Below are 12,727 nucleotides of genomic sequence, written 5' to 3' on the forward strand. Positions count from 1 at the left end.
CTGGGTTTTTTTTCCTCGCTGCCTGCTCCTTGCCTCTACTGTTGCTGCCTTTTTACATTCCTGTGTATGACCTTGTGTTGGATTAAACTACTGAACTTGGACTTACTTTTTGTGTCTGATTTCTGCGTTTGGGTCGATTCCTGTCCACTGGCCTTCACAGAGAGCTAGTTAATGTTAGCTGTTTGCAGCCAGAGGTGAGAACTAAAAGCTAGCAGCGATTGCATTGAGTTACATGATGATGAGTTAAAGCTTGGTGCAGTAAAAATAAATATTGGATAGAGGCAAATTAAAACCATTACAACCATAAGATTATAACATGAACATTAACTTGTAATTTCAGGTTCTGGCGAGAAACTTGAATAAATACAGCTTTTCTAAAGAGAGATGTGTTGATGTTTTTACAGTAATGTGAAACAGATATCAGAGAGGGAAACAAGATGTATTATATATCGTAAAAATGCTTTTGAAGCAGTGTTTTTAAAAACATGCTTTTCATGGGAAAGAAAGTTGCATTAAAGGGTGTTTTATAAATTTAAATGTTTGGATTTGTGCTCATTCAAAGATGGTGTTATGAAGGGCTGAATGTAACAGATCATTTTTTTATGAAGATTTCTGTTCCCTACCATAACAGGGGGAATAAAAAAAACAGCTAAAACAAAACAACAAAAAACATTTGTATCAGTTATCAGCCCAGAATTTCAAAATCAGTACATCCCTACAAGATTTGGTAAAATTATAAGAGGTATCTGACTGTCTCTATATTGGTCGGCCGTGACGTAGACGTAAATAAAGAGCTCACAAAGCACCACGAAACAATAGCTCAGCTAAGAACGACAAAGCATTTTGTCGACCCACAACTTTTCTCATTACAGTAAAAGTGCAATGAAAAGTCTTTAATACACCTGACATTAAAGTATGAAAATCAAATGCTAATGAGCACCGCCAACATCGGGATAAAGCCAAGACTAGACATTTGCAATTCTGACATTTCGAAACCCACTGTAGGCAACTCAATCTAGACGGATAGAAAAATGTGTTCTCTCTGGCGCTTTGGATAAACTGACCCTAAAACAGCGTGGGTATTTAAAGACCTAAAGTGTGAGCCTGTCCACGCGTGTTCATGTGCAGCATCCACCAGAACTTCCACTGATGCTCCCTCTGCCTGTTTTCCGCTCAGTCCGTGTGGAAAAAACTGCACTGTACTCTGCTGCACTCGGACAACTTTAACTCCTACACGCCCGCCCACACAAACATGTCTTGGCACACATATTGACTGCTTTGTACCAAGTGAGCATATGCACGCTGAAACGCCCACGCAGAGCTCTTATGAACCTTCCCATCTAATGTTTATGCATCAACCACAATCAAGACTAGGCAAACTGCAATGTGGGATCTTTTTAAAATGTTCTGCCTCCGTATGTGGGTAGGAAATATGTAAATGGGAGCTAATTTTTTATTGTAATTCGTGCAAGTAGTGGTCGAGATGCAGGTGTTTGGCATTTCGTGTGTGTACTGTATCTGGGAGTGTGTGTGTGTGTGTGTATGAGAGTGAACTTACAGGTACACTGGGCTCGGACACCGCAATGCTGTCTGGGTACACGGTGGCCTTCACACATTGATTGAGCGAGGCGGCGAAACGGTATGGCTCGTCTGCCCGCTCACAGCGGTTCCTCTGAGAGCAGCTGAAAGCAAGAATAAAGAAAGAAAGAGGTTACTGATATTTGCTTTTGAATAGGAAGAGAAAAAAAGAAAAAAGTGGCTACAATACAGAGCTATGATAGAGAAAAAATGTATTTAATTTGATTGTTACCAAACTAAACATACGTGACATGATTAATGAATAAATTACAAGAGAAAGAGGAGCTACCAACGTCAAAGTAGGAGAGAACATATTCACAGAAAGAACTACACAAAAGGTATGAGAAGAGCGAAACAATAAAAAACAACAGTGACAGGAATAAGCACTCATGTTACAATAAATGCTGCAGCGAAAATACACATGTGACAAATTAAGTTGTGTGTTAAGAAAAGACAACCTGCCAGAGCTGTGACAGAAATTTAAACCCCATCCAACAACAGAAGGAAGGGGAGGGAGGATGAGGATTCAAAATGTCAAAAACACTTACAGAAAACATTGTCTAAAAAAGGGAATGTTAAATAATGTAAAAAAGAATTTAAAAAAATACTAGCAGTGCTGTGAGGAGGAAATATTGACGATGATGATGATGATGATTATTATTATGAGGATTTCAACTTTTTCACATATATACACAAAAATACAAAAATACCACTTAACCAACCAACAAAATTATACAGTAAATACTACAAATCACAACAGACATTACAAAAAAATGGATGCATATTACTCACTACCTATTAGATTCAGTGTTGAGCTCAGGTACACTGAGGCGACTTAGAAACCACACTGAGGAAAGAAAGTACTTCTCAACTTGTTTAGTCGAGCCTACGGGACTCGAAATCTCCTTTGTGATGGCAAAAGCTGACATCGTAATATTGAAAGATTGTGTTGCAGTGTGTCCTACACTTGATGTTAATCACTAACTTTTGTCTAAATTCATTAAACTTAATAAAAGTAGCAAGTAATGTGTTTTGAGTTTTTGACACTGGTCACTAACGACCCTTTACACCAGATGCTTCATATTTCTTTTCTCTCTCTCTCTCTCTTAGTTTCCGTGCTGTCCGTATTAGTCACGTCGATTTGTTTGTTTTGTGTTGATTGCGGCTGTAAATGTCACACGCTGTAGAGTCTGGCTAAGTTATGTTGTTGTTATTAGACTGCTTTTTTTCCTAGTTTTGCAGAACATATGGCATATTGGAGAAATAATAGGAAACAGTTTTGCTGTTTTGTTGGATTGCCTAAAAACATCAATTCCAAATCAAAACAAACACAAAAAACCTTTTGGAAAAATGTTGTTTTTTTTTTTCATGCCACTCCTAACATCAATAGCAGCTGTCTTCTGGGACAAGTTTTATATAATACTGTGTGATCATAGCCTCCAGAAATTCCCAATAAACCACAGAAACAACTGCCTCCGCCGTGCTAACGCAGACTACATAGCCCTGGCACAAAGCACTACACAGCCGAATTATACCCTTCAAACACTGCATAACTTTGGAGACGTAACCAGTGCAAATTACACAACGTTCACTCATAACAGATCTTAATGGTCAGACAGTATATCAAGTACCACACGACACCCCCACAGTCCGCCACATCCCTCATTAAAACTCCGCTGCCTCCTCCCTCTTATTTAAACTGTGTGCTCCCTCCATCCCATTACACCAAAGGCTCTCTATCCTCATCCAACCCCGGCAGTCCAAGTGTCTGGCTAACTGGCTGTCTGGTCGCAGCAGCTCTAATTGGACTCCGATGGGTCAGCCGCTGTCCGTGGTGCTGATGCGCCGCTGCTAACCCTTGTCCACTCTCCCCCGGCTGCTCACTGCGTGTGTGCTGTGTGTGTTATCATGCTTCTTAAGCGCACACTGACTCTGAGCTACATCTTCATCCACAGCTTCTGTGTGTAATTATGTTGTCAGAAGTTCAAGCCATATCCAGCAGACTCACATGAACAGGCACACTAACGTACAAACACTCACGCACAGCGCTCCCTAGGGATTTTAGAGAGCAGGAAAGTGTAGAATTAGTGTAGTAGTGAGAGTCTCTCACTAAGAAAGGGGGGGCTACCGCTGCAAGATTTTTCCATTTTTTTTTACCTGTTAAGTCCTTTCCAACGGACACATTTTTTAGGATGTCTAGATTACAGATATAGCAATGAAGATACCATGTTCCCGGTTTGCCTTCAGTAACTGAAAATAATTTAAAAAATGTAACCACTATCATGTTCACTTTACAATGTTTATAACAAATCAAATTTTATGAAAAAGTGTTCAGAATAGAGCTAATTACAGTCGATTTTGCGGTGAAATCTGCGCCTTTTATTACACATGCATTTGTTTGCTAGCAGATCTTGACCTCCCCAATATGGCAGCCACACAGATGCATTGCGGCGAGCTTAGAGCAGCGGCTAACGAGCTATCTACGTTTCTATATCTTCGGTCAAGTTTTTTGATAACTGTCATCGGACTACACCCAAATGCACAGCCTTACCTGATGGCATGTGTGTAATCTATTCACAGTGCTCTATTAATCATGGTGTTAACGTACATCGTTTGTGTTTAAACAGCTTTTAAAGTAAACATGAGATGTTATATCACTAATACATGTCAAAAGATTACAAAAATATATGTGTCCATTGTGATGGACGGTGGAGTTTCACCGGAAAATGAATTCAGAAAATACAGTTTAAACAGGTAAGTACTCTTCAGATTTGATTTTCTAAAGATACAATCATCTTACTATAATGCATCTTTTTGATTATGTTCAAAGAATATTAATCTCTGGAGGTTTAAACATGCTGTTTCCATTAGATACGTAAGGAACAAAAGATATTTTGACTTACCATGACAGAAATATAAATCTATATATGTGTTTTAAAGCATCATTTTATTCAGATACAAGTTAATTATTCATGAAAAATAAATAATCTCATTTTTTGTTGCATAAAAGTCTTTTAGGACCATTTATTGTAATTTTTACTTTTTGGCGAGTTCTTGGTTAAGATTCTCCATCCATTTGAATCAAAACAAAAAACTTTTTTTTTGGCTAATGATTTATGAGTGCCGAAAGACTTATTTTGTCACATATTTTATACTTGGTGAAAATGTTAATGTTAGTATATGACATATAATACAGTTTTTGATATTATTTAGGTTTACATAAAGGTTTCTGTATATTTTGAATACTAGTAGACATTGTTTATTACGTTATTTCTGTTAGAATTCAGGTAAAAGTTAACTGCGACAGGTATGGTGCCGTAGGGCAGTTTAGTGTGCGTGACTATAGAGATTGTGATAATATCGTGTTTCAAGATGACGAGAAGTCTGCATAGGTGTGTCAAAAGTTTTTGACTGTGTTGTACCGTTTTAACATGGGTGATACGTGAGATTAGGAAGAGGACATACGTTTTTTCTTGCCTAACGTGAGAACTTGGATTTAACAAAAAGCAGCTGGAACACGAGTCAAAACAGAGACACCTTGCAGATTAAGTGGCCCAGGAACTTTGGTTTGCTGAAACAGCCACTCTGGTTGCATTTAGGGTATAAATCCATCATTACTTTTTTAAAATTTCTATTTTTCTGTGTTTGAACATAACTGAGTTCTGAACGGGTTAAATGAACATCTGGTTTTCCTCCTTTACCACTGTGAAAAATCTATTTCTACATTTTAAATGAGGCATTTTTCATTATTATCCCTGCTATGAATTCTCCTGTCTCTTCACTACGTGCTGCATTTGCCACACTTTTCACTCTCTGTCTCTCTCCGCCTCTGTCCATTTCTTTCCCTTTTTTTGTGTCACTCTTTCACAAGGCAAAATTAGCACATCTTTCTTCGGCAAGGTGTTACTCCCGTCTGCAATTTGGCGCTTCTTTTACATCCACAATGGCGGCAGAAAATGACACTTAATGTGCTTTCAGGTGTGGACCGCGGCACAATGTTTTATGCATGTTCTCCGAGCTGTACGGGTACAGATTAAAAAAAAAAAAAAAAAAAAACCTGGGCGGTCGTTAACCGACAAAAAGCCCTGCATTGATTTTCCTCACTGTGTTTTCTTTTTTTTAAAAATTTCATTTCGGTGGGGTGAAGTAAGATGAGGGCGCAGCGAGGGGGGGTGTGGCAGTGGGGGTGGGAGGGGTACAGGATGGCTGCTGTTGCCATGGTTTCAGGAGATGGCCATTATCTCTGTGTAGTTAGAAGCTGACCCCTTGCCTCTCTCATTAGCTGAAGTGCATGCCACTGAGTGTTGACTAGATTCCTGCCTTCCTCATATTCCCCCTCATGACCCCCCCTGCACAACCCCCCCTTATCCTCCCGTCTGGCCCTGGCCTGTCACTCAGCAGCTCCGCCTGACGCTTTGTGCTCCATCACTCACATTCCTGAGAGGCGGGGGTCCTCGCAAAGAGACATACGGTGTTAAAGGTGCATGTTGAATTTCTCTGCTACAGAAACACATGCCCACAAACATATATGCCATGTATATGCACAAACTGGCAGTTCAAATGCACGCTCTTCTTTCAGCCTGTCTTTCAGCTGTTTTCCCTGCGGCGGCTGCTCAAGGCGGTCGGCCGGGTGTTATGCTCTCTAAGCCTCTGTCCATGGTGCTGAAGTAGCTGCTTGCACTTCCATCATTACTCCTCTCTGGCATCTACAACTCCACCGCAGGGGATGAATGCAGTCGTAAGTGGCAGCTGCGTTTTAGAGACACATATAGCTGCAGACACATCCTTTTTGTAGCATTCCCGACATGCACTATACAGATCACACTCGCACAAGACAAACAACGGTTTAGTTGAATCATGTTAAAATGTGACGTTGGGGTGGATAAATATGAAACTAAATGTAGCAATAATCTACTTTGTATTATTTTTTATACATGACAACGTGATTCACTTTATAGGTAACACATTGCAATCCTAACCATAACCTTAACCTCCTTCTTTTTGTTTTCAGTGGAACAAAAAGACAAATCAAAAAGTGTGAAAGAGTAGTGGATTTACATGTACAGCCATGGTTTGAAAGGGGAAAAAGCATCAGAGGACATACAAATAAAAATAGAGCAAGCTGATTTACCAAATATAACATGATAATAATGTATAGAAAATAACAAACACCAACAAAAAAAATGTAAAATAATAGTCCAAATAATTCTAATAATATCTTGCAAAAGCAGTTAAATTGGGGAAAATCTGTCAAATATGGCCCCTATGCTGATTTGTGTGATTGCATGTGTTTGTCAGGAGAAAAAATGGAACAAAAAATAAAATAAAAAGTCATATTAATAACAATGATAATAAATAATATTAATAATAATAACAACAACTACCACTATTACTACTACTACTACTAATAATAATACACATTTTCATACCTTGGTAAACACTAACTTTGCTATTCTTTAGGGATTTCACTTTTGGGCTGAGAGGCGAAGGGGGCTGATAGTGGACTGATGTGTAGGTTTAGTGGGCGAGTCATGTAACTAGAGGGCGGGTAACATAGATGCTCTAGCTGCAGCTACTTGGCATTACATACAGTCATGTAAAGTGAGAGGGAAAACAAAAACTATAAAAAAGCAAACATGTTGCTCTCCTCTGTGTCAGCTTGTGTGGGCTGCACTGCTGGAGTTGGAGCAATGAGGTGCAAATAAAGCCTCGACACACATGTGCACTGTAGTGCCATTTACTAACCTATATCTAATGTACAGTGTAATTTGGAGCGTTGTGTGGGTGCAAAAGCACTTTTTATGGTGAAAGAGATTGAGAGGAGCAGAGGCCAGACCTGTGGGTCTGTTTCACCAATACCTATTTGTAATTTTGTTGCCCTAGTAAGGCAATTACACTGTCACCTCTGCTATGCCAGGCTTTGATAGACACCAAGACATATGAATACATACATACATACGCATTCACATGCATTAAAACATACAAACACAAAGACACTAGTCTGCCTCACCAGATGCAGTCTGTGGCTAATACCCTGCCATTGGGCAGGTGATTTTGGCCAACATTTTCTCTTACTTCTATATGAGTTACTTTTTCTGAATCTCCTTTGTGTCCTCCTTTCAGGACACAACAACCTCAGACGTAACAACTGACACACTGAGCACGGCAAGTTTTGACAAAGATTTGGATCGTGCAAAAAGGAATGTCTGCTTTATATTTTCCCCAAATAGAGGTAAAGATTGACAACAAATACAACAACTTGTGAATGCACCTCAAAAAAGACCAAAGTCCGTCTTGCAGGACTCTTGTGCCCGATGTTGATTTGTCACATCTTTCAGCCTCGGTCAGTGACTTTGACTTCACAAATGTACCGATCTGTTCTCCATCACATGAGCCTCTGTGATATTGTTGTGATAATCTTCTACTAGAGCCACCTGGAAAAATCCTCTGTGGTTTTATGAGGTCCTCTGAGCTTCTCCAGAACTAAAGTATAATCGAGCTTCACCTTTAGGGAACCAATTATCAAATCTGGTTTATCTTTTTTATCTGTAAAAGTTGAATCACACAGTGACATACGACTAGTAATGTTTTTAGTGACGTTTTCTTTTGTGAGGCCATTTGAATAACTGTTTGTTAATGCAAATGCTCCATACAAAAAAATGTTCACCCCTGACACTACTTCTGTAAAAGCACATTTTCTGCATCCTGTGACACGTTCAGTTTCAAAACAATGCACACAGTTTTGTTATCGTTTCCAGGTTGAACGATATATTTCTTCAAAAGGTGCTGAACTGTGTGCAACAGGCTTTAAGGTATGTTTGCTCCCGTTTGGTAGGTGTGCCGGAAGTCTACCTAATGTGCCACACAACAGGGTGTTTAATATCGTTTAAAATAAACATTTTGCTATGTTTTGTACAGGCTGAACGCAGCCCTGGGCTTTGCGCTGCCCAAGACAACTGTGATAGAGTTTAAAAAAATACAAACAAGCCAGAGCATTTTCCCCTATAGCAGAAAGATAATCTGTGTTTCCAGACCTTTCTGACACAGCGCTGTGGAGATACGTCTGGCTACGTGACACTACAGATAATGCAGACAGTCGAATGTGCATCCACATGAACATGCACATGCACATCACGGTCATAATAGCCATAATAACATGCAGTCCTTTGCACTAAATCCTTCATACATTTATGCACACCTTTACACACACACACACACACACACACACACACACACACACACACACACACACACACACACACACACACACACACACACACTGGCCTTGACAGAAGAGCAGGAGAGGCAGGCGACAGGCAAAGATTTCTGTTCTCCTCTCCCTCCTCCCCTCCCCGTTACCACATCTAAGGACTTCAATGAAAGTGTGAAGGCCTGTCTGATTGCAGCTCTAGCTGTGAGTACCGTGTTTAAAAAGAGAGAACAGAGGGGGAGCCATTTTAAAATCACCTTCCTTCCCTCACTCCAGCCCGACCACAAACGCCACACAGTAAGGAAAAATGAGAGATACATCGGTGGCGGAGCAGGAGTAAAAAGGAGCTGGGTGGGAAGACGTAGGTACAGGGTGGAGGAACTAGATGTATATTGAATATTTGATGGTGCTTAACAAAGCTTTACGAGTCTTAAGTGGTAACCCATTATGTTAGAGAATCACTGGCATGATTTGATTTGGTTGAATGGAAACCCACGGTGGGGACACGCATTCCTACAGAAACACGTTAATGTAAACATGTATGAAGACTGACTGCACTGGGACTCTGGAAACCCGGCATGAAGAGAGGAATCATTAGGTGAGCAGCGATGTGCTGCCTACACACTATACCTCCTTCCCTCTATCCTTATTCTGAGTGATTCAGGGTATTTGTGTCTAACTGCTGCATCCCTAAAGTGTGGGAATATCCATTTAAATGCAGAACACAGGAGGTAAGAGGAAGGAGGAATAAAAAAAACAAAGGAAGAAAGCAGGGTTTTTCAATTTCAAAAGCACCACAGAGATGGTAAACTCCACTCGCTCGTGTTGCTGTGAAGACTCGGGCTGACATGTGAGGGCACAGTTTGAAATCTGAAGTTGTGTACAGTTCATGTCAGGGGTCAAACCAACCACTGCAACTCATGGGGTGTCTCCTGTGGCGACTGATAATGTCACCGCGGGACACAGAGCACAGTATGGCCATCCACTTCATCTTCTCATAGATCGAGAGGCTTTTGTGGTGTAAACTGACTCATAAAATACACTTGCACAGCCACAGGTGCACACAAGCATGCCAGCGACACTCAACTAACGGCCAGCGGGCCAAATCTGGCCCCCCCCATTATTTTTAACTAATAATAAAAATAAAAGTGATTCACACTGGGAATTGTTTTTGTATTTTAGGTATTTTAAGGTGCCAAAGTGCATAAAACAGCATCTAAATAGAGCTTGGTTACAGAAAAAAGTGCCAGTGCAGGATCCCCGACAGAGGCTCTAATATTCTAAAATCCAAGAAACGTGCTTAAATCCTAGAAATGTCCTAGAATACTAGAGAAGACTTAAAATCCTAGAAATGCCTTAAATCCTCGAAACCTGTTAAAGTCCAAGACACATTGTAAAATCCTAGAAATGTTCTAAAATCCTACAAACATGCTAAAATCCTAGAAATGTCCTGAAATCCTTGAAATGTCCTAAAATCCTTAAAATGTCCTGATATCCTGGAGAGTTCTTAAACTGTAGAAATGTATTGAAATTCTAGAAATGTCCTAAAATCCTACAAACATGTATGGGGCTGCTACAACTGGTCCCTGACCTCCTGTCATTTTGCAAAAGTTGGCCCCAAAGCAAAGCAGGTCTAGTATCCCTGCTGTATGTAAAACCCAGCGTGTCAGTCTCTGTTAAAGATATTGAGTGTGGAAAAGGAGAAAGAGCGGGGGGATAAAGGGAGAGAAAAAGACTTACAAAGAAACCATCGCTCAGTGCTCTGCATCAAGCTATAGCTTCACTTGCGTGGGCTGAGCAGAGAAAGAAAGCAGCGCAGGGATGGAAGCATCTCAAAAAAGAAAATGAGTGAGCAAGCAAGAGATGCAGAGGGGTTTTTTAGGATCATTAACTGTATTATATGTAGCCCGCCCACTCATACTGTACACACTGGTGCAGTATTTTTTCAGCCATCATGTTGCTGAAGTGTTCTGGCTCTGTGTGCTAGGAATCTATGGAAATATTGATAGACCTGCATGTTCGTGATCGATATCTCATTAGGCACAATTGGGAAGATGGATGCAGCTTCTCTCTGACTGCTAACTGTGGCTGTAGCTGATGAGTTGGCCATTAGACACACGCTCTGACATCCACAATGGGCTGAAGCAGCCATTTCCATGGCCGGGCTAATTGTTGTTGCCATTGGTAAATTAGAGGAGATTTTATGGTCGGCGTTTGACGTCAATGGTAGAAGAACAGCGGCGATCATGCGGCATTAAAGGTCAGTTGTGGGTATAACCAGTAGGGCTGTTGTGTCTGGTTTCAAGTTAAGAAATTGCTGTTTTCTCATGAAACACATGAGAATAATCTTTCTACAGCATAAATTGCTATTTCCTGTCTTAATGGCATACCTCGCCTCCCATATGATTATTTTTGTATCAATTACTCACCCCGACTCACGCTGAATTTGTAAAGAAAACTTTTTTTCTGGCATGCCTCAACAGTGATTGAAAAATACAAAAAGAGAGAGTATTCATAATGAATTGAAGTCATAGGGGTCCACGTTTAACAACAGCAAAACTATATAAAATATCTGTTTAAAAACTTTTACACAACTTGTGCAGTATAGTCCAAGTCTCGTTTATCCAGTCTTTGAGGAATAAAACAGCCCTTGTTGACGGGGAACTGAAACAAAAGTAAAACGTATTTATGCTCCTTTCAAGACCAGACTCCTCTGACAGTTTGTCTGTGTTTGCTTTGAATGGAGCAAATATATGTTTTACTTTTCTTCAGTGTTGTAAAATAACAAAGTAATAAACTTCCTTTATATTTTTGAAGGGAGAGAGGAAGGGAGGAAAAACTGGATTTTGTTCTTTAAACAAAAAAAAGCTAAAAAAGCTCTTTTTTTTTCTTCTGGGCGCCATAAAGGTTGTGTACATGTTAAGAGGAAATAAACTTCAGGATCCTCAGAAATATGACTGCTTGCTTTTTTATTAACAGCATTTACTTGTACTTTTATGAACTTTCTTATGAAAAAATGACTTTTGATACATAAGTACAGTAAAGACCATAAAGCTTTTACTGACGTAATATTCTAAAAGGTGAATTTAACTTCTACCAAAGGCTTTTTCTGGTAAGATATCTGTACTTTTACTTCAGTAAAAAGGGCTGTCTTTTTAAGTACTGGATAAATGAGACTTGGGTTTTACTGCACAAGTTGTGTGAGACTTTGTAAACAGATACTCTGATGTAGTTTTTTAAGCTTTTGTTTAACTTGGACCTCTAAACTTCAATTCATCAAGAATTTTCGTTCACCATGTAATCATGAGAGAAAACAACATCTTAACAAATTCAGCGTATCCCAGAGTCATTGATTTACAAATGGTCATTTTGGGGGTGAAGTATTCCTTTAAATTCCCGACTCCTTTCTCGTAAATCCTGGGTTTACACTCCAAAATAAAGCTACTTTGTCAAAAAACTGCTCATGACCCAAACCTCGCCTCTTGCAGTTGACAAAGTGTACCCACATAATACGCTCCAACCAACACGCCAAACAAATCGTTTGATGGCTTTAAGCTCGTAACACCGATTTGTGACAAGTGGACAGCTGTGCCGTTCAGGCTGCTGTGTGGGCTGTTACTGAAACAGATCTGAGCCGTTCAGCCACACGCAGACTGACAGTACAATACAATACAGTATCAGAGTGTAGTAGTGATATGTTATTCTGCTCAGAGCAGCCCTCAAATGCTGACTCACTCTCTGCTGAGGCCTACTACACCAATAGCCCTAAGCTGTCATCCACACAACAAACTCGGGCTGATTTCGACATACTGAACAGATTTTCTTGGGCACATATTACATAACGACATCATTCACTTCCTCAGACGAGACGTAATTCTTATAAGTTACAGAAACTCACTATAGTGGTCAACTGACCTTGGCATTGGACCACTTGTCCAA

General features: G+C 40.0%; 1 protein-coding gene across 2 annotated transcripts in view; it reads right to left on the reverse strand.

Moving 5' to 3' along the window:
- Nucleotides 1-12,727, reverse strand: part of plxna2 (plexin A2) — a 281,745-nt gene that overhangs the window by 123,817 nt on the left and 145,201 nt on the right. For both annotated transcript variants that reach the window (XM_088081848.1, XM_088081847.1), the window contains exon 6: nt 1,559-1,682. In XM_088081848.1, the coding sequence (XP_087937974.1) occupies nt 1,559-1,682 (124 nt within the window). The remainder of the gene's footprint in view (nt 1-1,558; nt 1,683-12,727) is intronic.

The sequence above is a fragment of the Plectropomus leopardus genome, chromosome 9 (genome assembly GCF_026936395.1).
Source record: "Plectropomus leopardus strain MGB_pleo_1.0 chromosome 9, ASM2693639v1, whole genome shotgun sequence".
Classification (NCBI taxonomy): Eukaryota; Metazoa; Chordata; class Actinopteri; order Perciformes; family Serranidae; genus Plectropomus; species Plectropomus leopardus.